This window comes from Dryas octopetala, chromosome 5 (assembly GCF_963921425.1).
Source record: "Dryas octopetala chromosome 5, drDryOcto1.1, whole genome shotgun sequence".
In the NCBI taxonomy this organism is placed as follows: domain Eukaryota; kingdom Viridiplantae; phylum Streptophyta; class Magnoliopsida; order Rosales; family Rosaceae; genus Dryas; species Dryas octopetala.
In genome coordinates, this window is record NC_141370.1 from 16,002,851 (window position 1) to 16,026,382 (window position 23,532).

General features: G+C 37.2%; 7 protein-coding genes across 10 annotated transcripts; all 7 read right to left on the bottom strand.

Moving 5' to 3' along the window:
* Positions 1-282: 282 nt before the first annotated feature.
* Positions 283-1,921, bottom strand: LOC147284892 (F-box protein SKIP23-like). The gene has a single exon (XM_086245230.1). It carries the CDS (start codon positions 1,810-1,812, stop codon positions 739-741), a length of 1,074 nt encoding a protein of 357 aa, XP_086101356.1. The 5' UTR covers positions 1,813-1,921; the 3' UTR covers positions 283-738.
* A 1,781-nt stretch (positions 1,922-3,702) lies between these two features.
* LOC147284893 (putative F-box protein At5g60060) lies at positions 3,703-4,939 on the bottom strand. Its single transcript, XM_086245744.1, has one exon. The coding sequence runs from the start codon at positions 4,937-4,939 to the stop codon at positions 3,776-3,778; it is 1,164 nt and encodes a 387-aa protein (XP_086101870.1). The 3' UTR covers positions 3,703-3,775.
* Positions 4,940-6,800: 1,861 nt separating this feature from the next.
* On the bottom strand, positions 6,801-8,233 carry LOC147284894 (F-box protein SKIP23-like). Its single transcript, XM_086244956.1, has one exon. It carries the CDS (start codon positions 8,060-8,062, stop codon positions 6,944-6,946), a length of 1,119 nt encoding a protein of 372 aa, XP_086101082.1. The 5' UTR covers positions 8,063-8,233; the 3' UTR covers positions 6,801-6,943.
* A 1,828-nt stretch (positions 8,234-10,061) lies between these two features.
* Positions 10,062-11,782, bottom strand: LOC147284895 (putative F-box protein At1g65770). Its single transcript, XM_086243624.1, has one exon. It carries the CDS (start codon positions 11,459-11,461, stop codon positions 10,292-10,294), a length of 1,170 nt encoding a protein of 389 aa, XP_086099750.1. The 5' UTR covers positions 11,462-11,782; the 3' UTR covers positions 10,062-10,291.
* Positions 11,783-11,788: 6 nt separating this feature from the next.
* Positions 11,789-15,320, bottom strand: LOC147284896 (putative F-box protein At1g65770). The gene is made up of 2 exons (XM_086243623.1): positions 13,837-15,320; positions 11,789-13,054 (listed from the first exon to the last, which is right to left on the bottom strand). Exon 1 carries the CDS (start codon positions 15,041-15,043, stop codon positions 13,868-13,870), a length of 1,176 nt encoding a protein of 391 aa, XP_086099749.1. The 5' UTR covers positions 15,044-15,320; the 3' UTR covers positions 11,789-13,054; positions 13,837-13,867.
* Positions 15,321-15,356: 36 nt separating this feature from the next.
* LOC147284897 (F-box protein At4g35733-like) lies at positions 15,357-18,155 on the bottom strand. Of its 3 annotated transcripts, none has more exons than XM_086243621.1 (2): positions 16,779-18,155; positions 15,357-15,992 (listed from the first exon to the last, which is right to left on the bottom strand). In XM_086243621.1, the coding sequence occupies exon 1, from the start codon at positions 18,005-18,007 to the stop codon at positions 16,802-16,804; it is 1,206 nt and encodes a 401-aa protein (XP_086099747.1). In that variant the 5' UTR covers positions 18,008-18,155; the 3' UTR covers positions 15,357-15,992; positions 16,779-16,801. The 3 variants fall into 3 exon arrangements, with proteins under 3 accessions (XP_086099747.1, XP_086099746.1, XP_086099748.1); XM_086243620.1 differs by having other exon boundaries at positions 15,359-15,992; positions 16,783-18,155; XM_086243622.1 differs by lacking the exon at positions 15,357-15,992 and adding an exon at positions 16,000-16,653 and having other exon boundaries at positions 16,783-18,155.
* A 361-nt stretch (positions 18,156-18,516) lies between these two features.
* LOC147284898 (putative F-box protein At1g65770) lies at positions 18,517-20,939 on the bottom strand. 2 transcript variants are annotated; one of them, XR_015122277.1, is made up of 3 exons: positions 19,698-20,939; positions 19,472-19,593; positions 18,517-18,756 (listed from the first exon to the last, which is right to left on the bottom strand). XR_015122277.1 is itself a non-coding variant. In XM_086243265.1 (2 exons), exon 1 carries the CDS (start codon positions 20,910-20,912, stop codon positions 19,725-19,727), a length of 1,188 nt encoding a protein of 395 aa, XP_086099391.1. In that variant the 5' UTR covers positions 20,913-20,939; the 3' UTR covers positions 18,517-18,756; positions 19,698-19,724. The 2 variants fall into 2 exon arrangements, 1 of the variants encoding a protein (XP_086099391.1); XM_086243265.1 differs by lacking the exon at positions 19,472-19,593.
* Between the last annotated feature and the right edge of the window lie 2,593 nt (positions 20,940-23,532).

Sequence of the window (23,532 nt, forward strand, 5' to 3'; positions counted from 1 at the left end):
GATAGTTATTAAGATTTTCCATATACATGAGTCATGACCCCGGACACAATTACCTTAAATATACCAAAGTAACAAAACCCAATTTGTTTCTTTTGTTTGTCCTCTGAATTCCAATAGCAAGTTTAAAACTACTAAAACTACATCAATCAGCAAAATCAGAAAAATGAATTATTTGGATTGATCATAAATAATTGCTATAATTCAATCACCAAGAGAAAGGAAAGACAAAATATTGAATGTACGTTATTGGTTCAGCATAAAGCCCGTTGAAGAAACAAAATAAAAAGTGGACTCAAAAGGTTGATTAATTCAAATGTCTGCTTCCCTGCCGAATGCTGGTGTACATAATTTGTCCATGAGAGTTAAGTGCAGGTCTCGAAAACTGTCCGATATGTATTTTTCTTTGGATTATATAATACCAAGTTACAAGATCCCCAAATCAACAAAACTTCACCATTCTCTAAGATGGACATAGGCTTGACAATCAGAGATATACTCACCAAACCACTTAAAAGCCTAAAATAGCCAATTCTAAAAAAAGATATATCTAAAACAGCCTCATCCGCGCACTTCACGTGCTATTTCGTCAAACAAAATTGATGAAATTAAAATTACAACCATTAGAAAACTACATGGACAAATTGACACATGCAATTGAAACTGCAGAGTAGTATATGTACTAGTAGTAGTGTGTCAAAACTCAGAATCGACATATATGCATGAATTAATGAGGCCAAGCTAGGCCAAGTTTGGGGTGGGCAAAAAGATATTAGCACTGCCTAGATGATATAGATCTAGAGGCGAAGAACTTCCATCACCTAAGTTGAACACTTCAATTTGACTTAACTCTTTCGGATCATGTTTAGAAGAAGTGAAATAAATGCAGTTCCCTTGGGATCCAAGGAAGTCTTGAGCAGATGCAGAGAAGCAGCAATCATCACCCACAAACAACATTCGATCACCCAGAGTCTTCATCTCAACCCATTGCTTCTCAATTGCATTCAGCTTGTAAACCTTGAACCCTTTGTGATTATAATAACGTCTATCGACTAAAAGCAACTCTCCCAATGATTCGACGAAATACTTCATGTGAAAATGGCCATCATCTACTGGAGAAGCAATGGTTGTGGAGTTCAAAGAAGAATCAACCACCACAACCCTCCCATCTACGTTAACAGCATACAACTTCCCTTGGTAAAATATAACGTCTTGATAATGGTAGTCAAATATTGTACCATCTATTAGGGTCCAGTTTCCAGTGTGAACAAGTAATTTGTAGTGGAATAATTTTCCAAAAGCAACAAACATGAGCGCAGGGCAATCAGAATTTGAGGACATGGCCACTCTGTAAGTAGAAATGCTATTGTTGTTGGAGATGAGATGTAAAGCATTTGCCAACTCAAAAACGCGAAAATCCAATAAATTTAATACCTGTGGGAATGAATTGGGAAGCTTGTTTAACTTTAAGGGGTGGGGGGAGAGTGGATGTAGCAAATGGGTTTTACCCAATTTTGGTTGTTTGACCTTAGTGACCCAACCCCTTGAATATTGGGAATTTGAAGAAGGTGGAGGTTGGAGATGATAAACTACGCTTTTGGAGAGTGTGAAGGTGTTACTGCCAGAACCGTCAATCGGTGGTCTGAATAGAAGCCTGATTGGGAAACGGCGTTGTTTCTGATCAAAGGGTCGAATAGTGGATCGCCATGAGCCACAGACCGCACGGAATCGAGAAACGTCGATTTTAGTACTCGTGTCAAGGCGCTTTCGAATCTTCTCTAATAACTCATCTGGTAGATAGGCCATCTCGATCATCGATCTTCAATAAGAGTTCGCTACAGGAGAGTGGGGAAAGGGAATCAATTCATTCAAAACCCTAGCTATCAAGATTTGAACTCTTCAATCATCAAAGTCTTGAGCAGCAAGCAACTGTACTCGCTTCATTGATTGTGAAAAATCACAATCAATCAATGTGTTTATCTCTATTAATATTAATAGGAATTCGATCTATGACAAATTGACAATTGAATTGGAAAGTCAATTATTAATTGAAAGAATCGGATTCCCTGGTTGATAGGGATTCAGTGCTCCTAGGATATGTGGGCCCCGGTATATTTTTTTTATTTTTTTAAAGCTAATTAGTTCACAACTAATTATGAAACTGACCGCTCTTTTAAAAAATTTATTGTACCTGATTGTTATATCACATGACTAATCTCATGATCTCAATTAGTTTTCTTTAGAATAACTAATTGAGCAGAAACAACTCCCTTGCTTATCAGGTCAATCATCAAGATAAATATCGTTCACTGGGGTGTAGAGGATGTGAGTCAGGCAGGACAAAACGTCTCTCAGAATCAATTGCAAAACCCATGTACTATATGGTCTTGGGGGGCTCGAATGAGTTGTTTTCTGACTTTGGGAAAGGGAGTAGATGGAGTAGGTTGTAATAATTCTAACAAGACAAATAGGTAATCAATATAGCAATGGGGGCAACCTGGACCATGATCACTCTGTGACATTACAGTTTGACATAACAGGTAGTCCACAAAATGCTTCCATTCCATGCTAACTTTGGTGAATCAAAACAAATATATAATAGCATGAATTGCTTTCATTTTCAGTAATAGAAGCTAAGCACTATGATACCAAAAGCTTTCATCTAAACCCATTTTCTCAACCGCATTCAACTTAAAAAAATTTGATCTACCAACCAAAAGCTAGCAGCTTCTCAGATGATTCCACCAAATTCTTCTTGCCACCAAGAGCAGGACTGATCAGGCACAAAACCTTTGTCACAATCAAAGAAGAATCAACAAGGACACTTCTCTCATCTACCTATAAGCATTAAGCAACCACAATAAAATGAAAGTATAATTACAAATAAGATTTTGAAACTACAGAAGTACTAGTGTGTCAAAACTCACAATTGGAAACCAGCTTTGCATCAATGATACTCGCAGTTTATCATTCCCTGTATAAGATTGTAACGGCACAAAACTTCCACCATCTAAGTTAAACACTCGAATTTCATAACGTATAAAGCACACATAACAGAAATAAATGCAATTGCCCTGCTGGGTTCCAGGGAAATCTTGAGCAGAAGCAGAGAAGCCGCAAGCATCACCCACAAACAAATATTATAGCTTAAATTGTGTATTCTTTGTAACCATACTGCATATGCTAATACAATTTTACTTAATTGTTTTCCGGTTCACATCTTCTTATAGTTAAAATTAATTTTTCTGAACAAGTCATAACTAGCAGCAAAACTATATATATGATGGTTTGCTTGATGCATGTAATAAATTTTGGAAAACTTTGGATGAAACTTAGCTAGTTCCTCTGCCTTAGTATTAATTACAGGGTAAGAGGTTTTCCATATATTGAAGATTTCAACTCAAAAGCTAGCTTAAACTATTAGGGACTCCTCTTTTAGGTGAACACACATGAATAATGGGCTAATTATGTAATAGAAGCCAAGCTGTACTATAATACGCTTATCATGTGATGACAGAAAACATAACCATCAAACTATATAAAATGAAAGAGGGAAAAAATCGCCATATATAGTTCATAGTCAGCCCATTGTTGAGTCTGGACATTATGACAGGCACTTGATCGACAAACGTACATATATAAAAAGATCCAAATAAAAAGATCACCTATAAGGCATTAAGCAACCAAACTAAAAATGAAGAATATTTGAAATAAGATTTTGAAACTAGCTAGTGCAATAGTATTAATTTGTGTGTCAAAGGAAACTCAGAAGTGAGAATCAGCATTCAGCTTCGCATGAATGAGGCCTAGCTAGGCCATGTTTGGGGTGACCGGGCTCAAAGATATTAGCACAGTCTGGATGAATTTCTAGTGGCAAGGAAGTGCCATCATCTAAGCCGAACACTCCAATTCGACTCAAGTACTCTTCTTTGGTATCATGTTTAGAATAAGAGAAATAAATGCAGTTCCCTTGGGATCCAGGGAAGTCTTGAGCAGAAGCAGAGAAGCAACAATCTTCACTCACAAACAATATTCGATCACCTACAGACTTCATCTCAACCCATTTCTTCTCAACTGCATTCAGTTTATAAACCTTGAATCGACGCCTCGACTGCCTAGTGCTTTTGTAGACATAATAATATCTATCAACTAAAAGCAGCTCTCCCAATGATTCTGCGAAATACTTCATGCGATTATAGCCACCATCGACTCGAGATGCAATCTCTGTCACCTTCAAAGAAGAATCAACCACCACAGCCCTCCCATCATGGGCAACAGCAGACAACTTCCCTTTGTAAAAAATAACGTCCTGATAACTGCCCTGAGATATTGTATCATGTATTTTGGTGCAGTTTTTAGCAACAACACCGAATTCGTGGTGGTATAATTTTCCATAAGAAACATACAAGATGGCAGGGAAACCAGAATTCGAGGACATGGCCACTTTATAAGTATAAACACTACCGTCTCTGTTGGAGATGAGATGTAAAGCTTTTGCCAATTCAAAGACACGAAAATCCAGCAAGTTTAATACCTTTGGGAATGAGTTGGGTGGTTTCTGTAATCGAAATGGGGAGAGTGGATGTAGCGATTGAGTTTTACCCGACTTTCCTTGTTTGACCTTAATCAAACAACTCCTTGAATTATTGGAATTCGAAGTCGAACTGACGTTGGCAATGGCTGGAGGTGGAGGTTCGAGATGATAAATCACACTTTGCGTGAGGGTCAAGGTGAAACTGTCATAACGGTCAGTAGACGGGTTGATGCGAAGTATGATTGGGAAAAGGAGTTTTTTCTTATTGCAGGGAGGAATAGAGGACCGCCATGAGCGACAGACCGCACGAAATCGAGAAACATAGATTTTAGTACTAGTGTCGAGGTGCTTTCGGATCTTCTCTAATAATTCATCTGGAAGATCACTCCATGGGATTGTAGTGACCATGTTATCCATCTCAAACAAGAGTACTTAGGGAAGAGTTGAGTTGACTGTTCTTGTGCTTGTGAAGCACACTTTGAGAGTTGAGTTGAGACCCCCAAGTCAACACCAAGAAGAAAAAAGAATTAATCAATAATATATCAATTCGATCATCGTGAAAAATTTTGGTTGTATATCCAAAGAAAAACCTAAGAGGATTTGAATTCTTGAATGATCAAAGTCTTGAGCAGCAAGCAACTGTACTCATTTATATCTAATTAAAAAGGAATCCTAGCTATCCCAAAAGAGAATATCTTACTCAAAAAGAATGCAATGAGAATTGAAATTATTATTTGGAAAATTGGAGTATTCAACTTGGATCCAATCTCTTCCAACAATGTGCATCAAATACCACAAACTCAATAGCCACAGTGTTATGAATTGTACACGATGCCCATAATCCAATAAAATCATTTATGTGGATTACTTGTTCTATTTTTTTTTTTATTTTTTTTTTTAGTTAGGGAGAGAGGGATCGAACTTAAATGCATTGTGGGTAATTCTTCCAATTGGTACATGGATCAATGACATTTCTTGAATTACCAGAGCTTTTACATGTGATCTATGTGGAAGCCACTGTGACCGACCAACCTATTGGGGTAGTTCTGATCTGTCACCTAATAAAAAAATGTAGCGTCAGTTTTAATCTAACTTTTGGCTAAGTACTAATGTGTGCGCATCATGTATCCTTTCTTTAAGGGCAATAGCATCATTTTGTATGCCTAAGAGAGAATGAGGCTTATTAAAGTCAAGTGGGCATTCCATATTAGGCATTTAATATTGATACATGTAGCACCGAATATTCGAATACACACTTAGACTTGTTTCTTCTTCTTTTTTGATAATTACAAACCCAGTTTAAGAACACTATATTTTAAGAAATTTCTTTTACACGCATGTCATACCTCACTCAAAGCTCATAAATAAAACGATTAAAATACAGCATTTTGATAGTCACTCTGCCTTGCATAATTTTATCACTAGATTCCTGCTTCTGCATACTGAATGTGGAGCTTCTTGGACCCAGCTTAAGTGCATTTTGGTCTACACACCTTCATGTGATGACCCTTCTGTTTTTTATGAACTTTCTGCGACTTACCACTTTTGCAAATCCATTTGGAAATGAAACTGATCGACTAGCTTTGCTAAAATTAAAGAATCCATAGCCACTAACCCACATAGGTTCTTGAACTCATGGAATGACTCATTTCACTTCTGCAACTGGAAAGGCATCAAAGAGCAACAGCCTTGAACCTCCAAGACTATGATTTGCATGATTCCATATCACCTTACATTGGCAACCTCTTAAGTTTTGCTAATTCTTGCGCAGAAACATAGAAAAATCATTACTATTTACTGTCTATGTACCAACACCCACATCACAAACAAGACTTGATCACCCAAACTTTGTTCACCTCAATACATTCTTGCTCGGGTAGATTTAGCTTTAAAATCTTGAAATGGACCACCTTTACATTAATCAACTACAAACAGTTCAACAGACTTCCTGTGACCACCAACTAGAGAAGAAACAACCACTGCATAGAACTCAAGCCCAATCCCTTTCAACACCAATCAAAGGGAGTAGATGGACTGGGCTGTTCTAAAATTCTAATTCTAATAAACAAGGACAAATAGGTCATCAACACAGTAATCACTTTGGGACATTACAGTATGACATAACAGGATGCCTACCAAATGCTGCCATGCCAACTTTGGTGAACCAAATCAAATATATATTAGGATGAATTACTTACATTTTCTGTAATGGAAGCTAAGCACTATAATACACAATTATACTGTGGCAGAAAACATAACAACCAAAATAGAATGAAAGAAGCATATATAAAATCATAACACACAGACAACCAAAAAGATCATGTATAAGCAACCACATTTAAATGACACAGTAATATAAGATTTTGAAACTGCAATAGTAGGGTGTCATAACTCACAATCGCCATCCAGCTTCTATATTGGAGCAGGCTTAGTCCAAGGTTGGGGTGGGGAAAAGATATTAGCACAGCTTGCGTAATATGCTAGCCCATCATCATCTAGGTTGAACTTGAAGACTCCAATTTCACTCATTTGAGTAGTATCTTCAGTAAAGCAAGGATCATAGAAAATACAATTCCCCTTGCATCCAGGGAAATCTTGAGTAGAAACAGAGAAGCAGCAATCATCACCCACAAACAAAATTCGATCACCCAAACCTTGTATCTCAACCCATTGTTTCTCAACCGCATTCAACCGAAAAACCCTGAATTGATCCTTATATCTATCGACTAAAAGCAGCTCGCCGAATGATTCCACTAAATACTTCTTCTGATGGAAACCATGACAGACAGGACATGCAACCATTGTCACCTTCAAATCAGAATCCACCACTACAGTTCTCCCATCCTGGGCCACAGCATACAACTTTTCTTTATAACAAATAACATCTTCGTAAGGAACCCGAGAGATTGTACTTTTCAATACATTGCAAATCTGAAAGTCACCGGCAGCACCTAATTTGCAGTGGTATAGTGTTCCAGCAACAATAGTAATGAGCTGAGGGCAACTGGGATTCAAAGACATGGCCACTTTATAATCACTAACACGCAAACCATCATCAAGTACATCTAGTTCATGAACTTTTGCCAATTCGAAAACCCGAAAGTCCAACAAGTTTAATACCTTTGGGAATGAGTTGGGTCTCTTGTTCCCTACTGGGTTGAACCGGGAGAGTGGACGAAGCATCTGGGTTTTACCCAATTCGCCTTCTTGAACCTTCATAACAAAACCCCTTGAAGCACTTGAATAACTGAGGCTGGTGAGAGGTGCGAGACGATAGACTACGCTCTCAGTGAGGGTGAAGATCTTTTCAGGATTGGAGGAATTGATGAGAACCCTGATGGGGAAAAGGAGGTGTTTTTCGAAGGGAGGAAGAGAGGACCGCCATGAACGGCAGACCGCACGGAATCGAGAGACGTCGGCTTTGCTGCTGAGGCGGTTTCCGATGGTAGTCCATAACCCATTTGGAAGATCGCTCCATGGTGGGATTGATCTGCATCTGCTGGCCTTTCCTTGTATTTCCATGTCTTGCATTTTATGTTATCTTCAAGGACTCGAGAGCAGGGTGATTGATTTTTAGACCAAACTCAAGCAATGATAACTTAGTCAACCAGTGTTGCAGATTCATTCATGTATAGATTCCGGTAAAAGAGATGATATAAAGAACAGAGAATAGGACAAAGTTAAGGAACAGAGATGAAGAAAGAGAGTAGTCTGACTCTGACTAGAGAACCGAAAGTGGCAAAAGTGAAATAACAATCTCAATTGTTTGGATGTTAATATATGCATGATCAATATCTAACCGTTTAGGGTTTAGGAGAGAAGCCGGTAGACATTGATCTATTTTTTAAAAGGAATATTATTTCGTGATTATATAAAATTCTAATACTAGTGCCGTGTTTATTTATTGTGAGCATCTCTAATTAGGGTTTATAAAGAAATACATTATAAAAAATATATATAGGTGAGTGAGATGATAGTTTAAGGGGGGTGAAAAGAGTGTATAGAAAGTTGGTGTTTGAGTTAGTATGTTAAAAGATATTATAGGGCGGAAAGAGTGCTTTTATATTTTCTAAAATTTAATATGGGGTGTAAAAGTAAGGTTATTAATAAGTGGAGAAATAGGATGGACAAAAAAAAAGTAGAGAAATAGGAAAGAGGGATAAGAATATAAGCACTCTAAATAAAAACATGTAAAAATAATAAAAAAACAGAAATGCCAGCACGCACAAACGCCCTAGGCCACAACCTCTCGGCTCTCACATTTTCTTTTTCTTCTTTTTGTTTTTCCTTTTTCTAAGAAATAATAGTTGATTGATGAGGCCTCTTCCGTTGAAGTATATATCATCTTAAATATAATGAGGTATGACTTGTGGGACCCACTCTGCATCGTAATTTGATAATCGAAGTCGTTTATTTTTTAAGTCTCTATACAAGAATCCTTCTTGCAAAAAAATATGTAAATCAGAAACCATTTAGATATCTAAGTGTAATAGAATAAATAGACGAATATATGAATTTCATTAACACTTGAAATGATGGCCCTTTAATCAAATGGTTAAACAATTTCTGATTTATCTAATTTTTTGCAAGGATGATTCTTGTATATAGACTTAAAAAATTGATGGCTTCGATCATCCAATTACAATGTGGAGTGGCTCCTAAAAGTCATACTTCATCATGTTTAAGTTGAGATATAACAGAAGAGACCTGGTCTATTGATTACTCGATAAATCCATGTATTTTTCTTATAACCAAGTGTAATCATGATTCCTGCAAAATTAAATGAACAAGAACGCGTGTACAAAATAAATGTATTGTATTTATGATTTAGGGTTATAATCTTTGATTTTTGCTTTCTACAAGAAAAAACTCCTCTAATTTGATCTCTAAGGTTTTGATCTTGATTCAAGGGTGATGAACACTTGATCTTGAACAAGATAGGTTGTGACAGAGCTGACACTGTATAATTGGGCTTGATGGCTTTCTCACAAATTTGATAAAATGTGTCGAGAGAGTTCTAGCCTTCTGGGTGTTTTCTTTGGCAAAAGATTGTGGATCCTTTGGATATAATATGACTTTTTATATCTATTTGCATGTGGAAGTTACTAGATGTGGCTAATTCTAGACCACTGTCCTCCACCATATTGTTTTTTTTACTGATTTTGTTTGTCGGTCTAAAACTACTTGTTTAATTAGTTATCTTTTTAATTTGTTATAATAAATTATAAATTATAAATTCTGAATTTTAAATGCTCAACTCTTAAATATAAGAGAATTCTCTTTGAAAAAAATTATCATACATTATCGTAACATTACTTATAGTGATTTATCATTCAATGAATGATTGAAAAATGATCGACCGAACCTACTTTATTTAGATCGGAAAAATTGTACAGTTTTCTGAAACCGTGTGCTATGGCTCGTAATCACGTAGTGTAATACACGTATTATTATGAGTGAATTACAAATAATTACAATATCAATAACAAAAATATTGGTGAAAATTCTATTTCTTGAAAAGTGGGTTCAGCGTAGCTAGAGAAATTGCATTGTGGTTTCCTTTCCACCAAACCACAATGGAAAGGAAGAAATATTGGTGAATAAAATCATATATTCATATATAAGCCGGGGAGATGTAATAAAAAGTCCCTGCAAATAAATCATTTAGGCTCCTCAAAATTATCAAGTTAAAGACATCAACTATAAGTACAAACAGTTTTCACAGGATCATAAAATAACAAGTCATACTTAATTAGGTACTTACATGGGTTTGCCCAAGAGCCCAGTTGGGGGTGGCCAAAATATCCGGGAATAGCCTGGGGAAGATCCTAGGCTCTCAATGCTATGGTCCTCTAAGTTGAACACAAAACCATCTTGTCCATTTGATTTTCTTAGTGCAAGACCAACATCATTTTGATCTGTGAAGTAAATGCAGTTCCCTTTACACCCAGCTAATTGTCCAGCAGAAACCGAGAAAGAACAATCGACATTCAAGAAAAAAGCTTGATCACCCAAGCTTTTCACCTCAACCCATCTGCCCCACTCTTCATCCAACTTATAAACCTTGAAATCAACTGCCTTGGGAAGGCGATAAGAAAGTCTATCACGATCGTTTTGCATGTTTGCTTCTTGTTTAAGGTACCTATCGATCACATAAAGCTCACCACAAGACTCCACCAAATGCTTTCTCTGACCGAAACAAGCAAAGAAAGGCGAAAAACGTACCAATTTCAACGATGGATCGATCCAAGAGACTGTACCCTGTTTATCCACAACATATGGCTGACCCTTGTAAACAATTATATCATTAAAATCAGAAATCCGATAATCTTTGATAGGTGTCAGTTGGTCATCTCCAGTTTTAGCAAAACCCAATTTTCCTTGATTATAGATAACAAGAATTACACAATTTTCAAAGTTAGGGAGCAAAACCACTTTGTTCAAACCATGAACTGGACCAGACCCCGTGACGTATTTGAGTGCATATGTTTTACTTAACTCGACCATGTTGAAGTCCAACAAGTTCAAATCCTCTGGAAACGCCACGTCGTTTAAGTACCTGATTCGGCAGCTGGAGATGGGATTCAGAAGACGAAGTTTCTCACTACTGTCTTCGACCTTTAGCAAGCAACCCTTAGACGACCATGACATGGACGACGATGAAGATGATGATGACTTGGACCTTAAGCAACCAACCCTTAGAATGTAGATTGTGCTTTGGGAGAGGAAGGCACGGTGTACCTTCTCCAACTTTCTGGTGGAGAATGGAAAAGGGATTTTTGGAACAAAAGAATGGGGGAGGTCAGGAATGGAACGCCAGGAGCTGCAAACGCTGCGAAATCGGAGAACTTCAATTCGGGTTTTGAGGTGTTTGCCGATCAGTGACCAGATTTCGTCAGGAAGCTTGGACCAGTCGACTCTGCTATCCATGGTGGCCTTGTGCTTTCGTTGACTGGTGACTTGAAATCCTTTTTTAGATTCAAGTCCAAAACTCACTTACAAATCATAGATTCATAGCTAAATTGTCCTTGCCTTTTGTTTTTTTATTTCTTTGGGTTACTTATATGATCTCCTACAAATTTTAAGCTAATTAATATCATTTAATATGTAAATTTTAATTAAACCCGGATTACTCACATTAACCCAATAGCACATATTTAACATCACTCATACCCATTTTATTACCCAACAACCCATTTTAAAGTACTAACTCTTTAAAAACAATAAAAAAAAAACCTCACCCGAAACTATTTTTTTACCTTATTCACTGATGAGTTCACATTCACCTTATACCCTCTTCGGGTGCAGATTGAGGCTTGTGAAAAATTATCTAGTTTTATTTAAAATTTGAACCATTGAATCCAGATAAACACATAATGTGAATGACTCTTTAAAATATAACATAATGTTTTCAAAGAAAAAATGGATTTCAATTCTGCTATCCTTGTTCTTCTTTTTGTTTAAATGTCAACTGTATAATTTAAATATAAGGATTTATATAACTTATCCTACAAGTAAGGTTTTACAAAAGGAAAGATCGATATAGATACTAATTGCCTAAATCAATCCAGATCCATTATTTTAGTAACTCCAAATCTCCAAGATCCTCAACATTCCCCCTCAAACGGAAGTGGTGTTACGGCTCAATTTGGCCCAAAGACAATTAAGAAATTGGAGAGTAAATATTAACAAGTCCCAACTTGAAAACCAAAAATTCAACGCATTCTTCCCCCATTGGCTTAGTGAAAATGTCTACAACGTAAAGTGAGGAACCTAATTAAGAAGTTGAATTCAACCCACCCTGTAACTTTTCTCATAGACAATCAATTTCCATATGTTTCCATATTGGAACAAAAAGCTTTTTCCTTTTTTAACAGTCATCTATCCTCTATTTCTTGTCCTTGTATTTCATTCAAAATAACCAAATATAAGAACCATCATGATCACCACAGACTAGTTGTAGCTAAACTGAAATGGAACAAGAAAGTCTGTTATGGGAAAACTTGACTGAAATAAGAAATTCATCGATTCCAAATGAATTAAATCAGTAATTGATGCTGGAGATTCTTAGAGTAACATGCAGTCAACAGAAAGAAAAAAAATGAATTTTATTTTTAAACTTGAAGGGTAATATGCAACCGTGAGCCAAGAATCTTTATAACAATACTAAAGAAAGACTAAAAAATTTGTCTTCGGTACTCAACTAGAACTCTTCTAACTCTCTACTTTGCATGGTCATGAAAATTAACATAATATACAAAATCACAATTGATTAAAAGAAAAAAAAAATGAACATGGTATATTATGCCATGTGCATGTGGAGGTCCCATGATCAATACCTGAAATTGTATAGCCTAAAAATCCATTTTCAATTTCACCCTTGTAAACAATGGGGGAACTAGAGCTTCAAGCTCTAGTTTGATAAAATGTCATAAGTTCCCCCATCTGCATTCTTGCGAACCCTCTTTGTAAAATGTCAGAACCTCCAACTTCTCCAAACGCAATAGTTCTTTCACAGTTCACCTGCCAAGATTATGTTAAGACGTAATCAATGGAAAAGGATTTTCCACATTCTGCTAAACAGAACAAGGGAGAAACAATGGAAAAGTGGAAACAAATGTTTCATCGGGCACAGGATTTTGAGAATTTCATCAATGCTCAAAGTGATCTTCATATCTATATGGCGGGAATTCTGCAGTTTGATTCCTGTTTGACATATAAAGTGCAGGAATCTAACTTCATGGTTTCTACAAACTATATGCATCAGAAATAGAGTCATGCTTGCACTTCAGTGTCCCTTAAAGCGAGAAAGGGGTCTGCTTAGCAGAATTATGGCTCATTTTGTATGGTCTTCCCAAAACTAGAATTTACAGCTTAAACATTTAACCAACCTAGCCAGAACATAAATAGGGTTTCAGTATACATCTAGCCTTCTTCATGTGAAAAACACAAATCTGGCTTGAGCCATGATAAATGCTTATAATCTCCATTAAAATCTTCACACCAATGAATATGATTATATAAGTCAAGTGTGGAAATCAAGGTCTATTATGCACTACATTGTGATTCAAATTACATGAAAAAGTGATTCAAGTCAGGAATCAGGACATCTTATCAATAAAACCATACTCATCTAACATATATGACAAGAGAGACATATTCAAAAAGACAACCCTGCAATGAAATCATTTAAGCTCCTGAAAATTATGAAGTTAAACATGGAAACGGAACAAACATAGGGAGACACCAACTATAAATATAAACAAGTTTCACATGATTATCATATACCAACATATCATACTTACCTCAATTCAGAGGATAGGAACATGGGTTTGCTCAAGAGCCCAGTTGGGGTGGCCAAAATATCTGGGAATAGCCTACTTCAAGCCTCTGAATGCTATGGTCCTCCAAGTTGAACACAGAACCATCTTGTCTATCTACTTCTCTTAGTGCAAGACCAACATCATTTTGATCTGTGAAGTAAATGCAATTCCCTTTACAGCCAGCCAATTCTGAAGCTGAAACCGAGAAAGAACAATCGACATTCAAGAAAAAGGCTTGATCACCCAAGCATTTCACCTCAACCCATCTACCCCACTCTTCATCCAACTTATAAACCTTGAAATCAACTGCCTTGGCCTCACAAGAGTCGTAGTCTCTCGGGCGACGACGACGAAGGCGATAAAAAAGTCTATCACGATCGTCTTGCATGTTTGGTTCTTGTTCAAGGTACCTATCCACCACATAAAGCTCTCCACAAGACTCCACCAAATGCTTTCTCTGACCCAAACCAAACAAGATAGGCGAAAATTGCAGCACCTTCAACGACGAATCGATCCAAAACACTGTACCCCACCTATCCACAACATACGACTGACCCTTATAAACAAGTAGATCGTTATAATCAGAAATTCGATCATCGACGAGTGTCAGTTTCAAATCTCCATTTCTAGCGAAACCCAATTTTCCTTGATTGTAGATAACCAAGATTGCGCAATGTTTAAGGTTAGGGGGAATGACCACTTTGGTTAAACCGGCAATTGAACCAGACCCATTGGCGTATCTGAGTGCATATGCTTTACACAACTCGACCATTTTGAAGTCCAGCAAGTTGGAAGCTTTTGGAAACGAATCGTTGAAATACCTGATTCGGCGGCTGGAGATGGGATTCAGAAGACGAAGCTTCTCACTCTCTTCGAGCTTAAGCAGCCAACCCTTAGACGACGACGAGGAAGATGAAGGCGATGATGAGGTGGACGGGTTTGGGTTTGGATTCGGATCCGGATAGAGTTGGAGAAGGTAGACTGTGCTTTGGGAGAGGAAGGCATCGGGCCCAGTGGAGAATGGGAAAGGGAATCTTGGAGGAATGGAATGGTGGAAGGGAGGAATGGAGGAACGGCAGGAGCTGAAAACGCTGCGAAATCGGAGAACTTGGATGCGAGTTTTGAGGTGTTCGCCGATCAGTGACCAGAGTTCGACTGGAAGCTTGGACCAATCGACTCTGCTATCCATGGTGGCCTTTCTGCTTTCATTGACTTTCTCACTTGCACACTTGTATCCTAGTAACTAGTAACGCTAGCAGTAACACATTTTTTTACCACGTTTTCTACTTTATAAGTTTATACTAGTCTTCAAGGCAACCCCACTTGATACTTGGTCCAATAAACGCATTGTACCAGAATTAGACTCCTCAAATTTTTTCAATTCTCGGAATGAAAAATTATTGAGTCTAACCCCACGACATCTGATGTAACTAATTCATCATATAAAGATATTACTATTACTGGACGGTAAAAACATAATTACTATGAGGGGGCAGAGGAGGAGCAGTGAGTGTAAGTTTTGCTCGTGAAAACTGGTCGCATTAGGATTGCCTCTAATCGCCATCCTTTATTGGACCAAATAGCTTTTTCTTTTTTAACAGTCGTCTATCCTCTATTTTTTTCCCTTGTAGCTAAACTGAGATGGAACAAGAAAGTTCGTTATTGGTAACTTGACTGAAATAAGAAATTCATTGATTCCAAATGAATTAAATCAATCCTTGGAATGACATGCAGTCAACAGAATGAAGCCATGAGCCAAGAATCTTTATAACAATACTGAGAAAGACTAGAAAATTTATCTTCAGTACTAGAACTGGTTTCTAACTCTCTACTTTTGATAGTCATAAAAATTAATATAAGATACAAAATCACAATCGATTAGAAAAAATTAAAAAAAAATTAAACACATTACATTATGCCATGTGCATGTGGAGGTCCCATAATCAATATCTGAAATTGTATGGCTCTAAATTTATTTTTTTCAATTTCACCCTTACAACAATGGAGGAACTAGAGCTTCAAGCTATAGACGTAGCATAAGTTCCCTTTAACTGCATTCTTGCAAGTTGCAAGTCCTGTTTGATAAAATGTCAGAACCTCCAACTTCTCTGAAATGGAAAATTTCTTTCCCAGTTCACCTGTCAAGATTATGTTAAGAAGTAATCAATGGAAAAGGATTTTTCCATATTCTGCTAAACAGAACAAGGGAGAATCAATGGAAAATTGGAAATGAATGTTTTCTCGGGCACAGGATTTTGAGAATTTCATCAATGCTCAAAGTGGCCTTCATATCTATATGATGGGAATTCTGCAGTTTGATTCCTGTATGACATATAAAATGCAGGAATCTAACTCCATGGTTTCTATGAACTATATGCATCAGAAATAGAGTCATGCTTGCACTTCAGTGTCCCTTAAAGCCGAAATGGGTCTTCTTAGCAGAATTATGGCTCATTCTGTATGGTCTTCCCCAAACTAGAGTATACCGCTAAAACGTTTCACCAATCTAGCCAGTACTTAAATAGGGTTTCAATATACATCTAGCCTTGTTCATAAGAGATCTGTGAAAAACACAAATCTGGCTTGAGCCATGACAAATTGCTTATTACCTCCATTAAAATCTTCGCACCAATTAATATGATTATATACAAGTCAGTGTGGAAATCAAGGTCTATCATGCAATACAGAGTGATTGAAATTATACGAGAAAGTGATTCAAGTCAGGAATCTGGACATCTTATCAATCAAACCATACTCATCTAACATATATGACAAGAGACAATATTTAAAAAGACCACCCTGCAAAGAAATCATTTAAGCTTCTCAAAATTATGAAGTTGAACATGGAAAAGAACAAACAAAGATAGACATCAACTATAAGTATAAACAATTTCAAATGATTATCATATAACAACATATCATACTTGCCTCAATCCAGAGGATAGGATCATGGGTTTGCCCAAGAGCCCAGTTGGGGAGGCCAAAATATCTGGGAATTGCCTAATTCTAGCCTCTCAATGCTATGGTCCTCCATGTTGAATACAGAACCATCTTGTCTACTCAAATCTCTTAGTGCAAGACCAACATCATTTTGATCAGAGAAGTAGATGCAATTCCCTTTACACCCATCCAATTCTCGAGCCAAAACCGAGAAAGAACAATCGACATTCAAGAAAAACGCCTGATCACCCAAGCTCTTCACCTCATCCCATCTGCCCCACTCTTCATCCAACTTATAAACCTTGAAATCAACTGCCTTGGCCAGACAAGAGTCGTAGTATCTTTGGCTACGACGTCTGCCACGAAAAGGACTATAAACACCAACTAGATCGTCTTGCGTGCTTGGTTTTTGATCAAGGTACCTGTCCACCACATAAAGCACTCCACAGGACTCCACCAAATGCTTTCTCTGACCGAAACCAACCAACAGAGGCGAAAATTGCACCACCTTCAACGACGAATCGACCCAAAAGACTGTACCCCATCCATCAACAACACAAGACTGACGCTTATAAACAATCAAATCATTATAATCAGAAATTCGATCATCGATGAGTTTCAGTTTCTCATCCCCATTTTTGGCAAAACCCAGTTTTCCTTGTTCATATATAACAAGAATGGAGCAGTCTGTAAAGTTAGGGGGGACGACCACTTTGTTTATACCCGCAATTGAACCAGACCCAATTGTGTATTTGAGTGCATATGCTTTAGTTAGCTCGACCATGGTGAAGTCCAACATGGTCAAAGCTTTTGGAAACTCGTCGTCGAAGTACCTGATTCGGCGGCTGGAGATGGGATTCAGAAGCCGAAGTTTCTTACCGTCTTCGAGCTTAAGCAAACAACCCGAGGACGAAGAAGGAGGTGGTGGTGATGATGACGTGGACGGATTCGGATTCGGATCCGGTTCCGGGTAGTGTTTGAGAAGGTAGACGGTGCTCTGGGAGAGGAAGGAATCGGGCCCGGTGGAGAAGGGGAAAGGCAATTTTGGAGGAATGTAAGGCTGGAAAGGAGGAATGGAGGAATGCGAGGAACTGCAAACGCTGCGAAATCGGAGAACTTCGATTCGGGTTTTGATGTGTTTGCCGATAAGTGGCCAGAGCTCGACTGGAAGCTTGGACCAGTCGACTCTGCTGCTGCTATCCATGGTGGCCATCTGCTTCAGTTAACTGGTGGTTGACTTGCAGTTGCAGACTTTGTACCTAATAACATATAGTACAAATCCTTGCATGTATACTAAAAATATTACATAACGTGTTGTCAAGTCAAACACGTTATGCAAGTCTGCTCTTGCATACTTTGTTTGGCTGATTCCTTTGGGTTCCAATTAGAAATTAATGGAGGTACGATAACTTTGTTCATTGTTATGTGTGGTCCTGGAGGATTAATTAACTTATACGCCAGCTAGTTTCTCAAAGTCCAAATTTTCCTAATTTACAACTGCCCATTTCGTTTCTTATTAATGATTGGGATGTCAAAGATTCGACAAGATTTTTTAAGTGAGTCTTTGTTGATTAGTCTTGGATGCACATATTTTGAACACAATAATGTTGGTCTCAAAATGACACACAGGACAACAATCCAAAACTGCTCCAGAAAAGTAGAATTTGAGAATGAAGGTGTGCTAGAATTTAAGAACACCAATATAACATCAAACACCTACCATGAAGAAAATGTAGTTTTCAAGTAAGAGAGAATAGCTTTTACATAGACTGTGTGTACACACTACACATCATCCATAATAACATTAGCAGGCTACACCCTAATAACATTGGATAAACTAGACAGTGATATTTTACACTAGTTTACTGGAGAAAATTGTACAAACCACTCTTCATGAGAAAGTAGACCATCCACTTTCTCTGAGAAATGCACAAAAAGGGTCTTCAGCAGTGAGCAACATCCCTGCGAAGGTCATGTTGAGAAATAATTAATACCAAAAGAAATTAGTGAAACTAGCTAGAAGACTGGAATTCAATATATAATTCAGAATATTCAGGGGGGGAAAAATCTATTTAACATGAGCATACCTAAAGTTTTTATGCGTCTCTATATCATCACCACACATATGCTATGAGTCAGATTACTAAGACTATAACCAGAAAATTTCTCCATAAAGATAAGGATTGAAATGTGCTCTAGGTAAAACTTTTCTTGAAGATTTGAGAATTCTCTCTTAAATTTCAATAACTACACTCAATCTGCCCCTCCTGAGTCCTGATAATACTATTTCAGGTTTTGAAGGACCTTTATTTCTTCATGTGGTTACCTGTGTAGTAAAATTCACATTTATCATGCATCAAGAGTGTTAGTATAGAGGACCTTCAAATCAACATTCTGATCTACATGCTAGACAGTCTGTAAATACTTGAGAGGAAAAAGAAATTCTCGTCTAAATAAAAGATTTCTTAAGGGTCATAATATGTGCACTAAACCCTGAGGGTTTTCATCCCTTGAAGCCAACAATTAATTGAGTTGAATGAACATTCTTTTCCAAAAGAACTGCATGCGTTAACTTGGTTAATGATACCAAAATTTTGATGCAAAACGCCAAATTTTAAGTCTAAGAAATATAATCTATTCATAACAACTAAGCTTGTTTATCAATTAAGAGAAGTACCAGACACTTAAACAGCTAGGTTTGTTTATCAATAAAGCTTGTTCAGATGCTGCCACTTACTGCACACTCAAGACCCACGACCCCTCGAAATTAGTTCCTTCCAATTGCTTATTAGCTATGCACTTTTGCCTCATTCAATGGTTATATCAGGGGAAAAAAGGATATAAATTTAAAAGCTTGTAATCAGTAAAACTTCTATTGTAACAATATAATATTTCAAACTCACATCCAGCAATCAGCATGAAGACGGACATCAATCGGGGCTGAGCCAAGTTGTTGGTGGCCAGAGCATCTGAGAATAGCCAGTAGATGCTAGGCTCCTAATGCTACCATCCTCTAAGCTGAACACACGACTGTGATTACGACACAATCTTCCAATTGCCCGAAAATCAGCAAGTCTAGCAAAGTCAGTGAAAAAAATGCAATTCCCCTTCACTCTAGCAAAGTCTCTGGTGGAGACAGAGAAAGAACCATCATGACTCAAAAGAAACACTTGATCTCCCAAGTCCTTCACATCGACCCATGTACCCCATTCTTGATCCAGCTTATAAACTTTAAAACCAACTACCTCAGCATCACTAGGGACAAACATATGGTTAAAAGCTTGAAAATCATGATACCCCAACACCCTCTCATTCTCAGACCTCTCCTTATCAAGGTACCTATCAACCACATAAAGCTCACCACAACACTCAACCAAATGCTTCTGCCCACCAAACCCACACAACGGAGGCGAAAACTGAATCACCTTCAACTCCGAATTCACCCACGAAATTGTTCCCCATTTATCAACAACATAGCACTGACCCTTGTACACAATCACATCATCATAGTAAGAGTTCTGTTCATCCACTAGGGTCCACTTCTCATCTCCAATTCTCATGAACCCCAACCTGCCTCCATTGTAGATAATCACTATTCCACACTCCCCCAAATGGGTTTGAGCCAAGACCGCCACTTTGTTCACAGAAGCAAAAGTCACATAGCTCTTGGCATACGTAAGACTATAAGATTTGCACAATTCGACAACGCGAAAGTCCAACAAGTTGAAGGTCTTGAAAGAAGCGTTAGGGGAGTACCTGAGCGGCGAATTGGTGATCGGATTCAGCAACCGCAATTTGCCGGAATCCGACTCCTCGAACTTCACCAACCATCTCCTCTTGGGTTCGTTGTCGTCGACGAGCGACTCCATGCGATAGACTGTGGTTTGGGAGAGCAGGGCTTGGGGTTCGGCGGCTCCGTCGGCGGCGGCGGCGGCGGAGTGAGATAGTCGGAGGGGCAGAGGAGGAGGGACGATCTGCTGGAAAGGAGGGATGGAGGAACGCCATAAGGTGCAGACGCTGCGGAATCGGAGAACGTCGACGCGGTGGTCGAGGTAGTTTCCGATCATCGGCCAGAGCTCCTTGGGCAGATCGGACCATTGTACCTTTCCTCTCTCCATCTTGACTCGCACAATCGGAGAAATGAGAATCACTGAATAACGGCTGCTATTAACGTCCTCTGGTGGCCCCACCAATAAAGCCCTGTGTTTTTGTAGCTGGTTTTTTTATTTTTTTGTTGGATTTTCAATCCCAACCATTGATTATATTAAACTTTTTATTTGAATTTCTGGTTCAATTTGATAATTCCACAAGATAACATTTCCACAAATTTAATGATTTTTCGATATGATTTACAGTTTGATAATAAGGTTCGAACTTGTAATACAAGAGAAATGCTCTACAGAGCACCATATTTTTGTCGCCCAAGAACACCTAAGAGTTTCAACTGTTGAAGTTTGGATTTGTAATACAATGTAAAACCTCAAATGAGCGCCATAGTTTTAGCGCCTAAGAGCAACTGATAATGGTCGAATAAAATATAATTGTTAATATTTTTGTTGGTATCTATTTTCGACATTTATGAGAAACTGAGGATGGATCGAATGAAATCCAATTCTTAATGCTTATAAATATCATATTTTTGGGATTTATGAGCACCTGACAACGGTTGGATAGAATCTAATCATTAAATCTACAATGAGCACCATATTTTTGGCGCCTAAATATATTATGTAAAAGCTCAAATGACCGTCATAGTTTTAGCACCTATGAGCAACTGACAATGGTAGAATAAAATCTAATTGTTAATATTTTTCTCGGTATCATATTTTTGACATTTATGAGAAACTGACAATGGTCAAATGAAATCCAATTCTTAATGCTTATAGTATCATATTTTTGGGGCCTATGAGCACCTAACAACGGTTGGATAGAATCTAACCGTTAAGTCTACAATGAGCACCATATTTTTGGCGCCTAAATATATTCAACGGTTGAAAATTTCAATACTCAAATACAAGCTTACAATAGATCGTTCATCTAAACATTAATGTGTAATAAAATGCAAAGTCAATTATCATTTGGTTTACTAGATGACACTCCATTTTTCTTTATCGGAGTATATTTTGAGTTTAAAACTCATAAACGTTAGTTAATTAATCAATAAAAAAAACTCATTATTTGTCTATTTAGACTATATATTTCGATATGATTCCCTTTTTATTAGTTTCAAAAAAATAATAATATAATAACACTAGTTGGCAGGATAACTAACATGTTAATTACATTACATACCAAAATGTTTGGTGCCAAAAAAAGAAATTAGGAATGTATCTAATCCATGCGTCACTTTTAATATATGCAAAATTGCATTGAAAGTTGAAACACACATCTTCCTTAAATGGCAAAACCTCTTTTGACATTTACCAAACAAAAAGAAAACAACTTATCCACACTTGTCGAATAGAGAAATCGATAATTTAGTGTTATTTCGATCCAAACATATGGATCAAAACCATGCAAGCATCACAAATCATCACAAATTCAACTTATTTTTGGATAAATAAATGACAATAAAAAGTGATTTATTTTTGGTGGGTCTGTCGGGATCGAAGAAGCTGATCGATGATATCAAACATGAGTAGCCACCAATTGACTGAAATTCATGGGTGTCACAAATCTTGTTCCTGCGCCGTAGAGGGTTAGTGCTGCTAGTTCCGAAGCAAATTCAGTTGGATGATACAAGTCCCAGAACAAATACTCTCGCCGATTCGGACAAAGGTTGGGGTTTATAAAGAAAAAGCATGGGAATACTCCATTTAACCTTCCACTTCCGCAGCACGCTGATTGAGTCTCCTTAAAGCCTATATACCAAGTTGATCGAAGAAATATATGAGACTAAGTAATTTTCAAAAGTAGAGTAATATATGAGTAATATAATAAAGATAAAATTCACATGCATAATTTAACCCTAAATAGTAAATACTTTATTGACTTACCAAAGGCTAATGGGTCTTCAATGATGCTCATGGTCATTTCATAAGCATTTCCAAGTGAGTACTTCATGCCTTTCAACTCGGAACCCAATTTGAAGAGGAGACACTACTACAAAAAAGCTCATACATATCAGTAATTTACCGATATCTAAGGCTCCTAAAATTCGATATAGGAAAGCGTGATATCTATTCTCATTGGTTTACATATCAGTTTTGAACTGATCTCTATAGAGGTTTTTAAATCAGTTCCTTTTTTAAATACGATATATTTTCCCTTCCTGGATGGTTAAAAATGCAATAAATGATATATTTATAATATATTATATCAGTATTATATTTATAACTGATATCATATATATTAATAATATGGGTTTTAGTCGTATAACTGGTATAATTATTTCCATAGACATCTGTATTGTATATAAGAACAGATATTTTAGATCAGACTTATATGTTCCTAAATTACGGAACTGGTATAGACTGTATCATAGACATCGGTATTAGTTCTCATAAATGATATCTGATATGTGAATTATATGTGTTTAAGATATAAAAATGATATTTATATTCTCATAGATATCGGTCTTTTTATAATAACTGATATCATATATGTGAATTAAATGTTTTAAGAGTATGGAACTGGTATAAATATTTTTATAGATATCGGTATTGGTGATAAAAAATGATATCGTAGACATCTATTATATGTGTTTTTATTGTATAATTGATTACGAAGCTATGATTG

Excerpts from the sequence above, each read along its gene's own strand:
- LOC147284898 (XM_086243265.1), bottom strand. The coding sequence starts at position 20,912 with ATGGAGAGAGGAAAGGTACAATGGTCCGATCTGCCCAAGGAGCTCTGG.
- LOC147284895 (XM_086243624.1), bottom strand. The coding sequence starts at position 11,461 with ATGGATAGCAGAGTCGACTGGTCCAAGCTTCCTGACGAAATCTGGTCA.
- LOC147284897 (XM_086243621.1), bottom strand. The coding sequence starts at position 18,007 with ATGGCCACCATGGATAGCAGCAGCAGAGTCGACTGGTCCAAGCTTCCA.
- LOC147284893 (XM_086245744.1), bottom strand. The coding sequence starts at position 4,939 with ATGGTCACTACAATCCCATGGAGTGATCTTCCAGATGAATTATTAGAG.
- LOC147284894 (XM_086244956.1), bottom strand. The coding sequence starts at position 8,062 with ATGCAAGACATGGAAATACAAGGAAAGGCCAGCAGATGCAGATCAATC.
- LOC147284896 (XM_086243623.1), bottom strand. The coding sequence starts at position 15,043 with ATGGATAGCAGAGTCGATTGGTCCAAGCTTCCAGTCGAACTCTGGTCA.
- LOC147284892 (XM_086245230.1), bottom strand. The coding sequence starts at position 1,812 with ATGATCGAGATGGCCTATCTACCAGATGAGTTATTAGAGAAGATTCGA.